Source organism: Mauremys reevesii, linkage group 1 (assembly GCF_016161935.1).
Source record: "Mauremys reevesii isolate NIE-2019 linkage group 1, ASM1616193v1, whole genome shotgun sequence".
Classification (NCBI taxonomy): domain Eukaryota; kingdom Metazoa; phylum Chordata; order Testudines; family Geoemydidae; genus Mauremys; species Mauremys reevesii.
The window spans coordinates 103,010,357-103,032,405 of record NC_052623.1 but is presented as its reverse complement, the minus strand read 5'-3'; the positions used below and the strand labels follow the sequence as shown (position 1 = coordinate 103,032,405).

Genomic DNA, 22,049 nt, shown 5'->3' with positions numbered 1-22,049 from the left:
TTCCGATGGGCTCTAATTTTAAATATTTTAGAATTTTTTTTCCATTAATGCTTTTAAGTTATCCATTTAAAAGTATCCCTAAATCAAAGTAACAAAATACATAAACAATCCAAGGATCAGAGTTAGGATTATGTTGTGACAAGCCAAGTATTTATACAGTCGAACCCATTTATCTCGACCTCGGTTAACTTGCCAATCGTATTAAGTCGACGTTTTAGAAGTGGAACTGCCAAACTCCCTCTTTGTCTTATCGGTTTCTCATCGGTTATGTAGATTCTTTAATCTCGCCGAACCCTAATATCTCGAGCATAGAAGAGCGCCGAATTTGCCACTTACCGGTAAACTACTAACTCCGGCGGCGGCCCTGCCCGGCTCCTGCCGCATCCCTCCCCGGCCACGCGACTCCTGCTCTGGCCCCGCGTCCCCAGCCGCGCGACTCCTGCCCTGGCCCCGCGTCCCCAGCCGCCCGGCTCCCCGCGTCCCCGGCCGCCCGGCTCCCCAGCCGCCCAGCCCTGCGTCCCCAGCCGCCAGCCCCGCGTCCCGACCCACGTGTCCCCAGCCGCCCGCTCCCGCGTCCCGCCGCCTGCCGCCCGCCCGCCCGCCCCGCTTCCCGGTCCCGCCGCCTGCCGCCCGCCCGGCCCGCCCGCTTCCCCGGTCCCCGCTTCGCCTGCCGCCCGCCGGCCCGGCCCCGCTTCCCGGTCCCGCCGCCTGCCGCCCGCCCGGCCCGCCCGCTTCCCGGTCCCGCCGCCTGCCGCCCGCCCGCCCGGCCCCGCTTACCTGGTCCCCGCTTCGCCTTATCTCGATCATCGGTTATCTCGACGCTTTTTGGCAAACCCCTAGGCCGGCGACATAACAGGGTTCAACTGTACTTTTAAGTAAATGATGTTTGTTGTGGGCAGAGGCCAATTTCACTGAATAAAAATGTTTGAGTTTTGTAGATGTGATAGGTATGCACACTTGTCACTTCGCAAATATATCCAGTTTTATAAATGAAGATTTTGGGGGTCTGAATACGTTAGAGTTCAGAATTAAGCTCTAACCAGATAAACCAAGCATACAAAAGTTATCCAAACTTATTTTTCTGTTTCTGAACACAAAACTTGGAAAATTGCTTTATCTTAAGTACTTTACATAGCTTGGAGATCTTAATAATGACAAGATACCTTAACCAACAATATTTTTATTGATTCAGTATTCGAGCATCATTAGGTCAAGGTCTTTTAGAAAAGCATACCATTAGAAAAATCAGACAAAAGAAATTTAATTTATGACTGACAACTAGTACATGCAGTTTAATAAAATTTTATCAGACTGTGGGAAACATGCTGCCCTTGCGGATAGATGAACAGTTATGAATCTAAATTACTGAACAAGAACATTTCAAATTTGTTAAAATTTACTGTGGAATAAGTCATTCTAGTCAGTCACCTGGAACTGATTCGTTTCTCAGAACACGAGGCAAAAACAGTGGGTTTTTTGGTTTTTTTGCTTAAATAAATCTAGCCACAGGTGCTTTATGGAATATGCATCATTAAGATCAGTTAAAAGAAGATCAGCAGTGAATGCTGCGCATATATTAAGATCTTCTCCACATATGATTTAGTCTCAGAAAAAGTAGCTTGGTTAAGGGCTGGATTAATCCTGCAGTGCATACGTGTAATTGTCTAATTTCATTCTCACGCACCACTATCACATTTTAAGCATTAGTCATTTAGAACAACTGATATTTTCCCAGATCAAAAAGGAGTGTCAATATACATTAATCAAATATAGTAAAATGCAATAAAAGACTCCACATAATTTTGAAAGCTCCCTTGTCAATATATCTGTATTTACATAACTTCATAAACTTCTAATATGTAATTACCCATTGAAGATATTTTTACAACAAGGTTATGAATTTATAAATTCAAAGACTCAGAGGCACATAGTTTAAAAGGCCAATAACACTGAAACCAATGAAGTCACAGAAATTGGAATATTTATGGACAGATCACTAGTACAAAATAAAAAACACATCCAAAACAGCAACCCACCGTGGAGACATCCTTAAAGTTAGCATGATAAAAAGTTCTCATTTCCTTCAAAAGAAAAATAATTCATCCCTCCTACCAAGCCTAGAAAATCCTATTTACAATTGTATTTTATTCAGCAGGATCATTAAGTTGCGTAATACAGCCACTTCTATTCTGCCATTAGAATTTAATGTTTCTATTACAGTATAGTTATATTTACAAATGCATACAATATTTAACTCTGGTCTTCATTAAGAAGATTTGAATGAAAACAGATTGTTAAATCACAATACAAACGCTTTTGTGGAAAAAGTGTTTTGAGGAGGATGTGTATTCAGTATCATTCCCAGGGAACAAGATGTCAATACTTCTGATAAAGCTTAAGTTCATCACCAAGAACAGGTCTTTAAATTATGTTAATGAAGATCAAATCCCTTCTGTGCCAACTTTCACACACTGGGGTTTCTTCCATCAGTCAACTTTCACCACGCTGTAAATTTTGGTCACAAACCAAAAGCATGCAAAGAATCCAATTGTCCCTATTAAAAAAAAAAAAGTTTTTCAAAGAGCAGATTCACAAACATGGAAGTGTACACATAGACAGAATTCTTCTTTCAAAACAAAGAGTTACACATTAGCACAACTAGTATAGGGTCTAACACAAAAATTAGAAACTCACACTCTGTGTAGGACCAAATTAAATTTTTCTGTAGACCAGGATATAAGTTTAGGACTTCATATTACCCTCCACAGCTGATCGCCTACCAGTGTCAATGGAAAGTTTGCATAAAGATAGAATATGGTATTTATATAGTAACTGAACTTTAATTGAATTTTTATTTATTAATGCTTCATTATGGTCAGCATCACCCAGTGGAAGAAAATACTCACCTTTAAGACCAGAGCTATTTCTGTTCTTCGTTTCTCTTTTCTCTCCCCCCATCCCCACCCCAAGTCTTTCATTTCCCTATTGGGTTCACAACTGCACCCTTCCCTACTGCATCTGCTCAAGTGATCAGCTAGGTATGACATTACACTGTTCAGTAGACACTTCATAAGTTAGCACGTGGTAATTGAAGACAGTACTGCATTGATTTACATACACATTAAAAATCCTTTCCAAAATTTGGCAATCAAATGCTAGAAAGATTTTTTTTTAAATGAAAGGAGAGGTTATTCACCTTGTGCAATAACTGGATTTTGAGATGTGCGTCCCTGTGGGTGCTCCACTTCAGGTACACATGCACCAAAGCCTTTGATCACAGATTTTCGGTAGCAGTGGCCATTCAGCTGACACACCCTTGTGCCCCACACTCAGGCTTCATAGGGCTGCATGGGCGAATGGCCCTCAGTTCCTTCCCTACCACTAAGACCCATAGTAGGAGACTCCTAAGCAGAGAGGAAGGAGGGCAGGTAGCAGATCCCCTACAGAGGGACACATCTCAAAGAACTTGTTACTACACAACGTGAGTTGTAAGGTCTGAGGCCTCTTTCTGCAGTAAAAGCAGCAGCCAGCGTGAGAAACAGCAGCCATGTACTAAGTTGCAGAGTCACATCCTCACATTCCATCTATTGCACCAAAACGATGTCCTATCAGGCTGTTAAGAAGGCGAGCCTGTCCTAACAGAACTTACCATCATCAGATAAAGTAACAGATGTTAGGATGTTTAAAGAAAACTTTGTTAATATTATGTCTGGCAAGAAACCACTTAACACTTGTGATTGTGAAATCTATATTGTTTTGCTTTTGTGGTCCCTACTTGTCTATTGTCTCTGCCTGATTCTTTATTGTTTGTCTGTTAAATTAATTTTTCAAAATTTAAATCAGCTAAGGTGGTGGGGCCTGATTATGGTTAAAGAATTGTTTTGTAATGGGCTACGGAGAAACACACTGTTTTGTAGCACTTCAGTTTAAAATGATTAGTTAGGGAAAACTAAGCAGGACCCAAATTTTAACTACCATATATACTCGATCATAAGCCAGTTAATTTATAAGATCCACACCCCCCCCCCCAAGATTAAGTAAAAATGGAAACATTTTATGGCTTGTTCATAAGCCAACCCTATAATTCAGGGGTCAGCAAACTTTGGCTCCCGGGCCACCAGGATAAGCCTCCCCCTGCGCCCCAACCCCCTGCTGCAGCTCTGATCCCCCCTCCCACCCTCCAAACCCCTCAGACCTAGCCCAGAGCACCCTCCTGCACCCCAAACCCCTCAGCTACAGCCCCACCGCAGAGCCCACACCCCAACCCCCGTCCCATCCCTGATGCCCCTCCCACCCTCCAAACCCCTCATTCCAGCCTGGAGCACCCTCCTACGCCCCAAACTCCTCATCTCCAGTGCCACCGCCCCACATTTCACCCCAGCCTGGAGCCCCCTTGCACCCCTCATTTCTGGCCCCACCACAGATCCCACACCCCAACCTCCATTTTGTGAGAAGTCATGGCCCGCCATACAATTTCTATTCTCAGATGTGGCCCTTGGGCCAAAAAGTTTGCCCATCCCTGCCCTAGACCTATCCAGAATAAAGGACAAAAAGTCTAGGGGACTTCCTGAACGCTCTGGCTCTGTCCAAGTAAAAAGCCAATGCCCTCTTAACATCTAGTTTATGGAAGGTAGCTTCCTTTGTTGACTGATGCAGCTACGAAAAGAAAACCAGACTATTTACCTTCCAGTTAACATGTAACTCAGAAGAAATGTTGGGTAAAATTTTTGGATAGGATCATAATGATACATTTTCTTTGGAGCACACAGTAAATACAGAGCATGCCATCAGAGCCCCAATCTTCCCAACCCTTTGTGCAGAAATGAAAGCCACCAAAAAGACCACCTTCAAAAGGCTCAAAAGTCTCTCTCATGAGACTGTTAAGAATAAGGTTGAGACCCTAAGTGGAGCAGGAGCTCTAATTTGCGGAAAAAGGTTCATAAGACCATTCAGGAACTTCATCATGGTCAGATGTGCGAAAATGGAGAAACTTTCTACTGGCAAGTAGAAAGCTGTTATTGACACTAAGTGAAACTTGATGGAACTCAGCGAAAGACCTGATGTTTTCAATTCCAACAGGTAATCCAAGGCTATGGAAAGAGAACTGGACAGGTGAAAGATGGTGATTACACCAAAGATGAAATCTTCTCCATTTCTGGAGGTAAGTGTGTCTTGTAAATGCCTTCCTGATATTTAACACCACATGTTGTACTCCCAAATCAACAGGATGCTTCTAGTCCCAAGAAACATTAAGGAGCCATGATTGGAGTTGCAGAACATTCAGATTGGGGTGAAGTGTTCAATCCACATTCTGAGACAACAGTTGAGAATTGATTGGGAGCTGCCACAGAGGGAGAGAGGCAAGTTTGATGATCTAAGGAAACCAAACTTGTCTTGGCCAAGTTGGTGCAGTCAAAATGACCCTGGCTTGGTCTTGCTTGATCTTGTTTAAAACCTTTGAAAGTAATGGAGTTGGTGGATATACATAAAAAGACCCGTTGTCCATGTAATGAAAAAGGCATCGCTTAGGACTGAGTCCTCCTCCTAGACGACGATTTTCTGCACTTTTTGCTGGTTGCAGTGGTGAAAGGATAGACCTCAGGAAACCCCCAAGCTAAAATTTTTTTTGTCCAGGATTCCAGAGTCCAACTCCTATTTGTAATTTAGCGAAAAACGTCTACCATGGTGTTTTACACCCAGGAGGTAAGAAATCAAAATGACCTATGCATTAATCCAGAGCTCTATCACTGATGCAGAGTGAGGGGGAATGGGCTCCTCCCTGATCACTGATATAATATATACAAGGTATGTTGTCTGTCATGATCTTGATTGACTTGGTTTTGATTAGGGGAAGAATGTGGAGGCAAGCATTTCTGATAACTTAACTCCAGCAGACTGATGTGCAAGTGTTCTTCCCTTGGGCTGCGTGAGGACCTAATTGTGCTCCCCATTTCAAGAGGGAAGAATTCAACATTATCATGATCTTAGGAGGATTCTTGATGAATGGGATTCCTTCACAAACCTTCTACCAGTGACTGTCAGACCCGGCTGGGTACAAACACCGGCTTGTTCAGACTGTGTTGGGTATGTAAATTATTGACATCAAATATGTAACCTGACGTTTTGTGTTACAAAAAACACAAGCTACCCTATGTCCCAGAAGCTGCAGATACATCCAGCAAGAACATGTCTGCAAGGAACTTGAGGACTGAGGTGCATTCTCTGGATAAGGTTCTTTAGAGCGAGGAACCTGACAGGAGGGAGATAGGCCCTGCCAGTCACTGAATCCAGAAAACACTCCTATAAAAATTATTCACTGTGCAGGGGTCAAAGCCAATTTCTTGAGATTTATTATTTGAAGGACTAAACTATGGAATAAGTTGTCTGAACTGCTGACAGCACCTCCCAATAAGACTGATCCTTGAGGCGCCAGTCACTGAAATATGGAAAGACTTATTTCTAGATGACAGAGGTGGGCAGTTACAACTGCTATGATTTTTGAGAAAACCCTTGGGGTGGAAGAAAGACCAAAATGTAGAACCCAATACTGGTCTTGATTGTGATCAAATGTGAAACAAAAATCTTTTTGAGAGCACAATAAATTGCTCCATGGAAGTAGCACCTTTGGTGATCAAATCAGTCCCTGGACTCCAGAGAGGGAAATTAGACCGGCTAGGAACGCCACCTGGAATTTCAGATATCTGACATGCTTGTTCAGCTGTCTGAGATCTAGAATTGGCCTCCTACCCTCTTTTTCTTGGGTATCAGAAAATACCATGAATAAAACGCTTTTCCTCTGTGTTGAAGTGGAACTAGTTCTATGACACCTAGACTTAAGAGTGATGTGATCTCCTGTCTCGGGAATTGATCATGACAGGGGTCCCTGAAGGAGGACAAGGAAGGGGGGGGGTGGGCAGGAGGGAGGTAAACTGGATCACATAACCAGAAGTAATGGCCTCCAATACCCTTTTGTCCAATGTTATAGCCTCCCATGCCTATTGGAACAGAGAGAGGCCGTGTACAAATTGAGGAAGAGGGGTAGTATAGTGCAACTGAGAAACCCTGGTTTAGATTCTCGACCAAACCATCAAAAAGGTTACTCATCCTGTACAGTAACTCTGGTTCTTCAATACATGTGTCCCTACAGGTGCTCCAAGGGTATGACTTGAACTAGCATTTGGAAGATGTTGACGGCTGGGATGACACAGTTGAAGTAGTCACTGTTTTCTTTTTAGAAAATTTTGACATTATCCAGTAGTTCAGATGGCCTATAGAAGGTGGAAAATTGAGCAGGATAGCATCTTTGCAGTGACTGAGACTTGCTAACTTCTCTTTTCTTTGCAGGTGTGTAAGATCTAAATGTAGCCCTAGCGTACTTTAGGGTATAAAACATTGTCTGTGGAGCACGCAAAGAGCTTGTGGCCATTAAATGGCAAGTTCTTAATGACTGACTGTACTTCCCACAGGAAACCATACAACTGAAGTCAGGAAGCTTGTCTCATCCCTGCTGTGGTGGAAACAGACCTGATTGCAACATCAGCAACATTAGGTGAAGCCCGCAAAGAAGTCTTCATCAAGAGATGACCCTCCTTTATTATGGTATTAAACTGATGTTTCTGGGATAAAGGGTCAATAAAAGCATTAAAGTTCTCATAGTTCAGGTAGTCATATTTTGATACCAGCACCTGGTGATTTGCTACCCTGAAATGTAATGTCCACGAAGACTAGTTTTTATGACCGAAAAGATCCAGACACTTCCTCTCCTTGTTATATGGGGTAGCTTTTTGAATATGCTCTCTCCCCCTTTCATTAACTGTGTCCACAACCAAAGAATTTGGTGCCGGATGTGAAAATAAAGTTTTGGAATCCTTGGCCAGAATGTAGGGGTTTTTGTTGTGGGTTTTTTTTGTTTTTTTTAAATCAGCTTGCTTGCATGTACAGATTGCAATTGCTGGAGTTGGCCAGCTGGTCTTTGCTAGCTCAAGAAGAGCTTCTTTAATCATCAGTGCCACCCATGCTGAAGTGGAGATATGCAATATAAAGAACAGATTAGACCAGGGGTCGGCAACCTTTCGGAAGTGGTGTGCCGAGTCTTCATTTATTCACTCCGATTTAAGGTTTTGCGTGCCAGTCATACATTTTAACGTTTTTAGAAGGTCTCTTTCTATACATCTATAATATATAACTAAACTATTGTTGTATGTAAAGTAAATAAGGTTTTTAAAATGTTTAAGAAGCTTCATTTAAAATTAAATTAAAATGCAGAGCCCCTCAGATCAGTGGCCAGGACCCGGGCAGTGTGAGTGCCATTGAAAAAAATCAGCTTGCATGTTGCCTTTGGCACCCGTGCCATAGGTTGCCTACCCCTGGATAAGACAAATACCTGTCAGGGATGATCTAGATAATATTTAGTCTGGCCTTGAGTGCAGGGGACTAGACTAGAAGACCTCTCAAGGTCCCTTCCAGTCCTATGATTCTATGAATACCTCAAGGGAATCCTGGACTTCTTCCAGAGGAATTTTTAAGTGTGTCCACAACTTGCCTCATCAGGTCCTGGAATTGCCAAAAGTCATCAGCTAATGACTACGGTAGTGGCATTACTGCCTCCTCCTTGCCTCTGCTGATTCAGAGTGGAGGGGAGGAATGGCTGGTACCAGGGAATGAGGTCTTATGTTCTTTATGAGATTCCACTGGGTACCCTCAAAACTGCTAGTAATACATTGCCCATGGATCCCAATAAGGCAAAGGAGGAGGACAATAAGCCATGGGAGAGAGGTAGCAATTGTTGGTCATCCCAAGTTTTAAGAGGCAGAGGTCTTGTAATCTTGCCTTTCTTGCGTCTGCAGAGGAGAATCATGTCTCCTGGAATAAACTAGAGCACCTTGAACTGAAAGCACTGAGTACAAATGCTCCTTTATGTATTGCACAGGAGGTGACAACCCTTCTTCCTGAATGGTAAAAGTTGGAGAAGTGGTGGGTCTCACCACAACATGAGCAGTCAGTGATCCAGCAGATCTTGGTACGGTGAGGTGTCTGGAGGTTGCAAGGAAGGACAGACTTAGGCTCCTTCAGTATCATGAGGTCTTTAAGAAACTGGAACTCCTGCAGTACTGGGAGCATAAAAGAACTTGGCATGGGCTTCAAGGTTGCTCCTGATGCTGCTGTTTGAGGCAGTGGTGCCAGTACCAAGGGTACCACAAATTCCAATGAGGCCACTCCCTTGATGGTGACAGTAGTGGTCTTTGGTACCACACCCTTTACCACCAAGGTATGGGACTTAGATAAAGTCTTAGATTGCTTCATGATACCCAAAGTAATCAGCGCCTCAATAGCACTCCTCTTGGGGCCTGAGGTCTCCTGTACTGAATCTTCTTTGAGGAACTCTGCTCTGGTCCTCTTGTTCCCCTCCATCTTTGAGTGAGAAGCTCTAAGTACCACTGGCACCGTTAAAGGTACTTCACCCATGGAGAGTGTTGAAGATTAGCATCTTGACACTGCTTTCACCTTGGAAGCTCTTTGTGACTGTGATCTCATCATAGAAGGGGCACTAACAGAAGCAGAGGGTCTCTTGGAGAGGGGGTTCTCTGTACCCAGATCTAAAATCTGGTCATAAGGCTTGCTCTGTCATCAGTAGTGCATACTTCATTCCCCTGTTTTTAAGGGATCTTCCCTTAAACAAAGTGTAAATCTTGTACTTGCTGGGAATATGCAAGTCTCACAAGCAACGTACTTGTGGAGAATGCCCATTGCTGACGGGAATGGCTTCTTGACATTGGAGACACCTTTTAAAACCCAAGGAGCCTGGCATCCCAGATCCAAGAAACAATTTTAGACCTCTAAATTGGGAGGGGGGGGGGGGAGAGAAGAGACGGGAACAACTGTTCCAACAACTATAAAGTACAAAAGAACTAACCCTATATACTATTTTAACTCTAAAAAGAGAAAACAGGCACACATGAAATTCCATCTCTGGCTGAAGGCTGTTGAAAAGGAATTGAGGGTGGTTCACCCAAAGAGCCCTATATAGCCTCTGTAGGGGGCACGAGGATGTGTAGGACTCATGCGTGGTCTGAATGGGCACTGCTACCAAAAATCTCCAGTCAAAAGACACAGGGTGCATGTGTGCCTGAAGTAGTATCCCTCTGGGCATTCCACTTGAAGCATCAGCTTAGATTATGCAGAATTTAAATATGCCATGCAGGACACGAACATCAAGTAGGATGGATTTTTTCACTACTGATCTAATATAAATAAAGATTATTTACGAAAAACTTAACTGACACCTACTTCTTGAGTGCACTTAAGGATTTCATAGCTGATTGTTTAACGTCTGTAGTTCAAAAAGGAGGCTTGGATTTTTCGATACTATAGTTCAGAATTTAAGTTTAACTGCTGTTCTGTTAAGTTTATAATGTTTAAAATGTTCAGAGACACTGAAGACTAAAAAGGCACCCAAAAGTCACAGGTATAGTCCTGTTTAAGCAAGTTACAAGTTTATATAATTTCAGTATTTGCCAAAGTTGCTATGGTAAAAATATTTTCATGCACCATGCTTTAACAAATATAGTTTTTTAAAGATAGTTTAATCATACAGTCAAAGAGGTTTAATTCTCAAAACACATTTGAACTGAAGTTTAAAGACAAAGATTACTTCCTTGATTTCTTGGAGACAGCTCTTTCATTTGAAATTGAGACTAGTTCTGCCCATCCTTTTTCGGAGAGGTGTGATAGATATACCAAAAATATACTGTTGGGCACAAAAGCTATGCTGATGAAGTTACACTGACCACCTTAACATTATTCCTTCAAACTACAACTAAAAATCAGAAAAATGGTTGACATAGATGGCTTTCATAGCATCTGTTATGAGAACCTTTGTTTCCCAGAAAAATTAGGCCAGGACAAAAGCCGTTCAGATAGCTGATTTTGCCTTAGCATACCTAGTATTATTGTAGCTTTAACTTGTGTAAGGGCCAATTAACTATTTAAGACAACATGTTTTGATTTAAGTTTTGACAAGGAGCATGATGGAAATTCAGCAATAACTCATATGCTGTAAAATCCTGTGAAGAATCATGAAAGATATCATGGTAATTTTTTTCACGCTTGCTAAACTAGTGATGTTTAACTGACTCATTTACTATGATACGTAGTTGTGGGCCCAGCTGTGAATCACCAAGATTTGTCATGTAGCTCCCAGTGTCCTGCCTGCTGAGTTTGATCAATGACCTGGAATGCAGTATGGAAGCAAGTGCCTGAAGCATGTGTTACACTGACATAGCAGCAGGGCACCGTCAAAACCCTTCCTGATACTGACAATTTTTAACAGATGAGTAAGCAGCAGCAGAACAGTTTTGATACAACAATTACAATTTTTTCTTTTTGGCTTGTATATCATCTTGGCACAGGAAGCAACTTGCCTTTAGGAGCAGACTTTGGTAAATAGCTGTTTCATTTAAGAGTTCTGAGAGGAACATATCCCTTAACTCTCCCTCTTTACATAAACACTTATCCCTAAAATATTTCAGTAACTCCATAGATTTTAGAGTGCATCTGATTTTTGGAAGAAACAGCAAACTGTAATCTATTATAGTAGGGACATTATTTTGAGACCAAAAGAGTGAATTGAGAAATATGGCTGACTTGTTTGATGTCCTTTTACAACATTCGAGGATTATATAGTTTCAGAAAAGCTAAATATTGTAAACAGGAAATGTTCAGTTAAAGTTTCAATACCAACTTTAATCCTGCCTGTATCCTCACAGAACTTGAAGTTTGAGACATTGTCCAAGTACCACATAAAACTAAGCACATGAACTCCAGAAGTATATTTTAGTTGTCTAATATACTTTGCATACCCTTGAGCCCAGTACCAGGTACAAAGGGCTAGTGGGGACAGTGTCATGGCAGATAAAGGGTAAGATACTTGTAACTTCTATCCTGAGCCCATAATTATCATCAGACAGTGCACAGCTGATTGCTGATAGTCAGCTGCTGGTGCAACATTCATGACCCAGGCTGAGTGGGCAAGGGAACAGGAGATGCACTGGATATATCGATGCCCTCAGATTACAGTTTATGACATGTTAACTGACCTGAGGGAAGGAGGGCAAGTGGAAGCTGGCAGATGCATGTTGCCTGAGGTGCAAAGAGGCTGTCATGCTGGACCTACCACACTAAATCCTCTTCCCTCCATGGAGAAGAGAGCTGAGTAAAGTCCCTACCTGACTGTATGCAGTATTCTGAGGTTTATAGCCAGCATGACTAGAATGGACTGGTTAAAAAACTTCTTTAGACCATCAGTGAGGCTGATACACTTTGGTTTCTGGCCAATATTACAATATCGTCAAGGCAGACAGAGGTCTGGTTTGTACTAAAAAAGAGTTACCGTATATACTTGTCATAAGCCAAATATTTTTTGTAAAAAAGTGACTAATCAATGGCTTATAAACGGGTCTACACCAAAATTTGATGATTTTAAACTCTATGGAATCATTGAATTGAATATCTAATACATTGTCGTTTTGTTTACCTGGATTGTCTGCAGGCATGGAGCCTCTCAGGTCCCTGTGGCCACGGTTCGCCATTCCCAGCCAATGGGTACTGCAGGAAGTGGCGCCACTCCATGCCTGCAGATACTCCAGGTAAACAAAATGTCCCAACCTGCCAGCGGCTTACCCTGATGGGCCAGGAGCCAAAGTTTGCCAACCCCTAAAATATAGGGTCGGCTTATGAAAGGGTTATACAGTTTTTGCTATTTTTACCTAATCATCTTGGGGTGGGTCGGCTTATAAACGAACGGGCTAGTGAACGAGTGTATATGGTAATTAATGCAACTAACTCAATTTAAAATCAATGTATCTAAGGAAGGCTTAAACAGGTGTAAATGCATCTACACTAGGATTTTAAATCAATGTAATTAAATCTATTTAAAACTGATCTAGTTAGAGCAATGCAATTTTTCTAATATAACCAAGCCCAGAGTGTTCTATTTCAGACTGAGATGCTGCTTGTCTCTACTCTCATGTATGGTCTAGAAGCAGGATGGTAGACTAAAGGAGAGCAGAACTGCTAGCCTGTATGTTGGGACTGATTAACCTATTAGTATACAGAATAGGAATAGGGAAGTAGTAAATTGTGATTTACAGAAATACATATGGATTAGGCAAAGGTATTTAATTTACAGGTGGCAGGGAGTATCAGGTTACAAATGCAGGTAATGTACAGTTAATAGAAGAAGGTTTTTAATTTTTTGTAACTAATATTCTGTTATTTTAAAAGGACAATATTCTCAAACTTTGGTTCTTGTTTTCCCTAGGAGTTTTCTTTTGAAAATGCAAAAAACATTCCCCCCCCAAAATAAATAAATAATACTACTTAAGTCAAATACAGCTGAAATGACTTTGCTCACAACTTTAGTGAAAGTTTTGTTAAAAAAGTTTAAAGGTCTGATGGCCGGGACTTTAATTTCTGTGAAGCCCTTGGGCTATAAACTTGTATCCACCAAAAGCAGACCCACGTCACAGGCCATGACAAGCCTCTCCAACACAACTTCTGGTGCTTGTAACCTTGGGAAGGCCTCCACATTTCAAGCCTTAGGGTATGTCTACACTTACACTGCTGTAGCACTTAGTGAAGACACTACCTACAACAATGGAAGAGCGTCTCCCATCAGTGTACGTACTCTACCTCCCCAAGAAGTGGTAGCTATGCTGACAGGAGAAGCACTCCCACTGAAATAGCATTGTCTACCCCAGCGGTGAGGTCGGTATAACTACGTTGCCTAGGGGTGTAGATTTTCCACACCCCTGAGTGACAGTTATACCAACGTAAGTTTGTAGTATAGACCAGGGCTTAGAAATGTCACCATTATAGACTGCGAAGTTCACGAGGATTCAGTTACAAATGCTGCTGGCCTGGTGCCCAGAGTTTTTAAGCTTTCTGGGAGCAGGCAGTGGTGGTACCTATCAGTACGGAACTGGGGGGTGCCAAAGAGCCACCCCCATGTCTGAGCAGCACGTGTCAGTAAAGGCCCGCTTTTCAGTGTGCAAGAAGATAGAGGAAGCTTTCTGCCACCACGCCTTGCTACTGGACTTCATTCCCAGAGCAATAGAGGTAGAAAGCAGCAGGAGCTCAGGAACCAGAGGTAGTACTGTGGACAGAGAAAGCAGGGATCTGAGGGGAGTGAATGAGTACATAGGGGGGAAACATTCCATTATTTGTCCTCAGTAACTGGGAAAGGAGATGAAAGATCCCAGTAACAAGATATTTAGGTAAGAGCTCTGGCAGCTGACAGCTTTTTCCTAAAAGCACCACCTTTAAATAACCATGGGAACTTCAAGTCTAGTGGTCAGTTTAGATTTTGAAGGGTACCTTTGCAACAAGACAGACAGACACACAGAAAGATCCATTTCAATGAGCATCAAACCTCATGGAAGTTAACACAAAGATTAAACTCCACCTTTGTAAAACAAATGAACAATAAATAAATAAATAAAAAATACCCACACCCTTGTTTTTAGTTCTTACTGAAGCCTAACAGGTAAAAAGGTCAATTTTGGAAAGCTTATAATTGACATAGTCTTACAAGGGAGTTATTAATATGACTTCATCGTAACACTGCTCTGAAAAGCCCACATCTCCAAGAAATAAGGTAACACTCAGGCAACAGAACTATCTGCAGGATATTCAATACTTAAAACTTCAAATTTTGCAAGAACATCACACTTCAAAAACCAAAACCCACTACACCATTACCTTACCTTTATTTCTAGAACATACCATCCCCTGTAGTCCAGTAACATTTCAGGATAAAAATGCTGCTCTGCAGCTCAATCTAGGACCAGCTGCTGACACGTGTAACATTTATACCTTGCAATGCATCCCTCCTCCCTGTTTAACTTTTTAAAATATGCTTGTATCGTAGAATCACAAGACTGGAAGGAACCTCAAGAGGTCTTCTAATCCAGTCCCCTGCACTCAAGGCAGGACTAAGTATTATCCAGATCATCTCTGAAAAGTGTTGTCTAACCTGTTCTTAAAAATCTCCATTGACAGAGATTCCACAACCTCCCCAGGCAATTTATTCCAGTGCTTAACTAACCTGACAGTTAGGAAGTTTTTCCTAATGTCCAACCTAAACCACCCTTGCTGGAATTTAAGCCCACAATCACAGTTTTTAACTACATTTGATAGTTCCATGTCTCACAATTATCCTCTGCATAAAGGCATGTTTTAGAACTCATGTGATCATGGACCCTTTAATAGCTTCCAGCTTATGTCCTTCCATTTAAACCCTGTTAAATATGTACACATCATTCTGTAAGTGGGATGTAATATCACACTAAACAATTTGCACAACTATAGCTAACACTGAATGTTTGGAAGACAATTTCAGGCACGTGCTTAAATGCATCTTAATTTCAACAGCAGGATTTACCAATAGCAGTATTAGGTAAATACAAATATTTGTTAGTGTATTGTACTAGGTATAACTATGATTCTTCAGTTACTAATTTTAATCCTTTGAAGTCAGAGGCTGAGATTTCCGACACAGTTTATAGCAAAATATATTAGCATAATAATAGCTGACCTGAAATCAAGGGTTTAACGTTCAGCTATGGTTTCACATAAAGATTCAGATATTTCTATTTATAATATTTTTAGTGTTCCACTGCACACTCAACTAAAATTAGAGCTAGCAATATCAAGAACCAAGGTTTCAATATACTTACCTGTGAAAAGAAAGAAGATCAAAACCATTATCATGGTGTAACCAAAGTACAAAATGGTGCTTGCTGTCCCTGTGATTTGCAGTTTAGAAAAGAAATAGTGTATTGCATATATCAGAAAATAAACTGCAGTAAAACCACTGGTAAGGAAGGAACGCCACTGCCAGTGATAATCCTAGAAGAAAAGAAAAACTAAGTAATATTTTCTGAAATCTGAACTTGACCAATTACTAGATGCAAAATTACAAGTTACCCAGTAGGAAAAGTTATTTAAAATTAAAAAGTTGAAGATAAAATGTTATTACTTTGGATCACCTAATCACAGTTCATAGTATGAATCAGAAAGTCAAAAATCTACAAGCCCAAATAACAAGAGCCAGATTTTAAAGGGTGCATGTAAACATCAACTTGTGCCGGTCAAGCACATGCACCAAAAAGGAAACACTTTTGACAAAGCAAAGGCTTCTGTCTAGTCAACTGACTTCTACCGAAAATAGTGAGATGGATAACTGAAGATAAGCTATATCTCACTTGTACTGAATCTGGGTACAAACTCATTCAAAAAAATAATTTGTAATGAGAACTCTTATCAGAAAGGAGCAGTAAGTGTCCAATCACATTTTAAGCTGATCTTAATAGGATCTTAGTTATCCTAGTAGTGTTAAATTCTGGAATTATGATATTTCCAGTTATAGAAGTTGGATTTTGTGAAAGTGTCCTGGATATTGTATAATAGTGAAGAATATTTCTTACCTCTGCACACAGATGGAAATAGCAAAGCAGTATAGTGGCCTCAGAACATGTAATAACCAAAATAATGAACACAAGAAATAGGAAGCCAAACATATAATACATCTGATGGGACCTACAATTAAAACAGAGGATTAAAATAAGAAAATGCATTTTGGAGGAAAATGGCATCTCTCAATATGAAAAAGCAGCACTAGCACAAGATGTTCATTTTTAGTATAGCCTGAAGCTTAAACAATATTTTCTCCTTATCCAAGGGTGGAGTGTCATTGGTGCGGACACAAGTGGAAGTTAACTCGTCCTTTGGTTTTTCAAACTGGGAATGCATGATTCAGCAGCAGGGTCAAGCTCTCTAGAGAAGAAAAGGTTCAAAGAGAAAAATTAAGGTTTATATGTTGTGGGTGTTCAAATAAGTTAACTTACCAAATACTATTTAGAATGAAGAAAAGTTGTATAAAGATGCACCCAAAGGGCAAAATCCCTCCCATGATAATGCCAGGTAATGGTTTTGTGTAGAATGATTGTTCAGGAATCTGACGAGGAATCTGATTGGTACGAACTGGGTGTTCAATAGCCTTCAAAGAGAAGAAAAGATTCCTAAATACGTAACAATTAAATACATTTGACACTAGCAGTAGCAAAAATCTACTTAAATTTTATTAACAAACTGGTGGCCACCTAGTACCACACTGTCATTGTTTCTAGCAGCCCAATTGCCAACAGCCTCAGAGCAAACAAAAATAGTAGGGTTGTCAAGAGATTAAAAAAAAATTAATAGCGATTAATCACGCTGCTAAACAACAATAGAATACCATTTATTTAAATATTTTTGGATGTTTTCTACATTTTCATACATTGATTTTAATTACAACACAATACGGTGCTCACTTTATATTTATTTTTTATTACAAATATTTGCACTGTAAACACGCCAAAAGAAATCTCATTTTTACACTGCAAATATTTGTAATAAAAATATAATGTGAGCACTGTACACTTTGTATTCTGTGTTGTAACTGACATATTTGAAAATGTAGAAAACGTCCGAAAATATTTAATACATTTTAATTGGTAGTCTATTGTTTAACAGTGATTAATCACGATTAGTTTTTTATACTTGATTAATTTAGAGTTAATCGCATGAGTTAACTGCAATTAATCGACAGCCCTAAAAAATAGGTAATAGATTTCTTGAAAGATTACTGTTAATCAAGATGTAGCAACTGATCTCTTGCTACTCTCCTTGCGTCAGACTGCCAGTTTTTAATCAGCTCAGGCACTGAAAGAGAACCCCCTTGATTTGAGGGAGGAACTCTTAGCTTCGGAATAAACTGTTCTTCCCAATCTAAAATAGCCCTGTTCAGTCAATTTTCAGGGCATGCTGCAAGGAGAATATAGTAGTGTGATCTGCTGTGAATAAGGCCTGTAGGAATTAGGTCTGCGTAGGGGGAGGGCAGTTTTGCAGGGTGGGTGAGTGGTATTTAATATAATTTTTGTTCTTGTAATTAACTCATCAAGGGCACCAACAGCTTTGGATAGGAGTCCATTTTTTATTTTTGCATAAGTCCACATAAAAATAAAGGGAACACGAATGATTACACTCTATGGCCCATGAAGTCTTCCTTTTTAAGAAATCTATCTTTGCCACAAGAGAAATGGCCTTCCAGAGTGTCTCACTTAGGGAAGTGGAATACCAAAAGATTCCACCATAGGACTCATCCCTTCCTCAGAGATTCTGAAATGGAAATAAGAACCATGGAAAAAAACCAAGGAAGGAATAATTAAGGAATCCAGTAAGTGGTTACCCTCATATCTGATTCAATCAACAAAACTCACTAGGAATTAAAGAGAGGTCCATCAACAACCAGAATGTTCCAAACCACTGCTTAATCTAAAGAAGCCTCAGGAGTCAAATCCACTGATCAGAGTAAGTAACACTAAGACCTAACAGTAAACTAAAAGAGACCTATTCATTATCAAATCTCTAAAGGGACTTGAGAAACTGTCAGTGGAATCCCAAGATCAATTGAATGCTAATGGAACTGAGCTGGGCTGGAGGTGGATCATGTTTTCTATCCCGCCAATACAATAGCCACAGTACATGCAGTTTACACCCACATAATCACTTACATTTTTCTTAAAACCAAAGTAGGCACCAATAAATGTCAGTGGCACAGATATGCAAAACCAAAGTGCCAAAATAGCAACCAAAGTTCCAAAGGGAATAGCTGCTGAAGATCCTTCTCCCCAAAGAATGAGGTTCATGATAAAGAAATCCGCAAATACAATTCTGAAAAATATACAACATGCTTAAAAAAAGAAACAGGAATGCCCAATAATATTTATATTAACATTACTGAAACTATATTACTGTATTAATATCTTAGTGTAATATGCATTAAGACCAACTGAAACAGAAAATATCAAATGAAGAGGTCAAGCTAGTCTCTCTTTCTTAGCCTAGTGGGATTCAACTCCAGCAGGAGCTGACATTCCAACTAAGCAGTTTCAAATATATGCCTGTCACAACTGCACTTCAGGGGAAGACTGCTTGCTGTGATTAAGCAGAAAAATTTAAACACAAAGGTTGTACAGTATATGACACCATATAAGACCTACTACAGTGTGGTCTGAGAAACAGCCTAGAGAGTAAAACAAATACATGAAAAAAAGTGTGCCTGGTCAAAAAACTTACTACCGTCATGCTACTACTACATAATCAACCTTTTCACATGGTGAGAGTAAACAAAATTTACAGAAAAAGATAGTGTATGCAATTAGCACATTTGTCTTTGTCAAATGCACCTTGCTGTTCACATGGCTTCTAGAATGAAAAGAAGATGTAGTAGGTTTATAGGTATAACTGAAGCTTTAAAAATTAGCTATGTCAGAAATGTAACAAGTATGAATAGTCATTTAGAGATTTCACTTACCCAGGACAAAGGAATGATGTCAGCAGGACATTTGTTTTCCATTTCTCACCACCAAAAGCTGTATTAAAATATTTGATAGCTATCAAAATGTGCATTAAGTGCACAGATTACAGTTTATTTTAATAGTATATTATTTAACAGTTATACCTAGGCAGGCCAGCAGAACACTATTTGAACACTAGTAAATTAAGATCAAAGCATTACACTAAAATATTTAGTTATGGAAAAATAATTTTGCTTTATTCCTTTGTTCCTCAATTACACACCTTCCTATCAAAAGAAACATTTAATACTACAATCATGAAATGGAAAATAAATAAAGGTGTCAACATTGTTATTTTATTATATATACACATTTTCCCCCTCCTCCCTACAAAGCTAAATGCATTAAGGATAAGGGCCAAACTCCATGTGAAGTAGAAACACTTGCATAAGTAAGGTAAGCAGAATTAGGTGCTTAGTCATCCACAGTGTATTTAACTTAGTGCATTAAAAAAGGAACTTGATTTAGGGCATACTCAAATCATCTTAGAGAATTAAACTTTTTGATCACTCGAGGCTTACACTAGCTTATTTAACATTCAGATGAAGGTTTGATTAGAATAAACTAGCATTATAAGTTAAGATTCAAGATATTTTTAGGTATCAGAGGGGTAGCTGCATTAGTCTGGATCTGTAAAAAGTGACAAAGAGTCCTGTGGCACCTTACAGACTAACAGACATATTGGAGCATAAGCTTTCATGGGTGAAAGTGCATCACTACATGCACTTCGTCAAATGCATGTAGTGATGACGAAGTGAGTATTCATCCATGAAAGCTTATGCTCCAATATGTCTGGTAGTCTACAAGGTGCCACAAGATATTTTTACATATTCGCAACCATACTGATGCAAACAAAATTTATAGCTAGTAATCTTTTAAAAAATGAATGATCAGTTTAAAATTTTAGATAGAGTTTACCAATAATGATTAAAGAGCCAACATCAGTGCTCCCTACGAATCCTAGAAATATTAAGAAAAGAGTGATATTCAAATACTAAATCAGCTTAGTTTAGAAGGACTTTTAAAGGTGTGCCAAATTGATAAGAATTCTAGTCATATGAGTCAGTAGGACAAACGTCTTGCCTGAATTCAGCAAAGCTGGCAATTTCATCTGAGCTCTGTCATAATAATTTTTTTTTTCTTTCAAGAGTCACGTACCATTACGATTAGATTGGGCTAATTTAAGTTTCCATTCTTATTTAGCATCTTGGTAGGAATTGGTAGTGTCTATTAACTCTAACTAGTCTCAGCTTGGGCTCATGTCTTCTAATAAATTGTTTAAATTAATGTTTCGTTCATAAACATTTTAAACTGTATATAGCTTTATATTTCTGCATATTTACAGCAATATATATGCACACACAAATACTGTAATAAATGTACAGCTTTTAGTTCATGTGAAACACTGCTGATCGCATCATTTGATGAGAACTGCAGACAGAATAAATTGGAATTAGCAAATAGTCACCTGGCAGTTTGCTAGTCCAGTAGAGTATCCAAATACTGGCTGACAAGTTACTCTCATCATCACTAAACCCATTAGGGGATACTACCATTAACCGTCTACCTCCCTAGGTACATGGTATTAGGTTTGATGCCATAACCCCTCAAATAACTTCTCTTGAAGGGGGAATCAGGACTTGGACAAAAGATTCCTCAATTTGTTTTCAACTATGAAGCACCAGCCCCACGGTCTCTGCAGGTCCCTTTCAAACCAACTTGCAACCCTGTAGTCAGGAATGGGATTAGTTAATGACTATTTTACCATCACCATTAGTAAACACACACCCTACAAACTGTAACAAAATGAGACAAGAGAAACCCTATTTCCACAATACAAACTCCAAAAGAGTTTCTGGAAGATGAAAGAAGTTCAAGGCCATTCTCTAACAGGGGAAATGCCTTCCTAAAACCAGTGTTAATATCCAAAGTGTGCCTGTAAAGACTCAGCACCAGTCAGCCATAAGCAAGTCATATCTTAAACTAAATAAGGCAGGTAAGGAAAAGCTTTGGATGGAATGGCATTCTTGGCCCTGCAGCAAGTCTCCCCTGAGGCAGAGGAAGAACCACGTACTTTCCTTCAGCACTTTGAATGGGCCAGTCAGGGCCAGTTGAGAGATAGAGGGCCAGTTCATCATCATAAGGCACCAAAACACCAGAGGGAAGATCTCCAGAGTCAGCAAAGAGTCTATGACATCTATTTCCCTGACTACAGCAACACCCTGACGAAGAGGGCAGGTATTAACTGAAAAGGGGTAAAAGCTAAACTCTGTATTTTTAAATACATATCACCCCCCCTGCCAAAAATTAAAGCAACTACAGTAATTCTGTAATGTAGGAAAACAATGAAATTATGAAACTGTCAGAAATCACTACCTGAGTATTAACTGAAAAGTAATGTGTTCCTTCCTATACGAAATTAATTCACGTTATGAAAAGACTCATAGGATACCTGTTTTGAGAATATTTTTAAGCAGCTTACTCTCAGGCTTCAAAACACTGAACAATCTAACCATGTACCTGTTCTGTTTTTTGTTTTGTCCTGAGGGGAAACAGATACCAAACAACAGGGGGGAAAAAAGCCACTACTGT

General features: G+C 40.0%; 1 protein-coding gene across 1 annotated transcript in view; it reads right to left on the bottom strand.

Annotated features, from left to right (window-relative positions):
- Window positions 1-1,245: 1,245 nt before the first annotated feature.
- Window positions 1,246-22,049, bottom strand: part of TM9SF2 (transmembrane 9 superfamily member 2) — a 57,333-nt gene continuing 36,529 nt past the window's right edge. The window contains exons 12-17 of the mRNA XM_039532091.1: window positions 19,415-19,472; window positions 18,612-18,771; window positions 16,905-17,056; window positions 16,485-16,596; window positions 15,735-15,906; window positions 1,246-2,554 (exon numbers count right to left, since the gene is read on the bottom strand). Of these exons, the coding sequence (XP_039388025.1) occupies window positions 2,487-2,554; window positions 15,735-15,906; window positions 16,485-16,596; window positions 16,905-17,056; window positions 18,612-18,771; window positions 19,415-19,472 (722 nt within the window). The 3' untranslated portion in view covers window positions 1,246-2,486. The remainder of the gene's footprint in view (window positions 2,555-15,734; window positions 15,907-16,484; window positions 16,597-16,904; window positions 17,057-18,611; window positions 18,772-19,414; window positions 19,473-22,049) is intronic.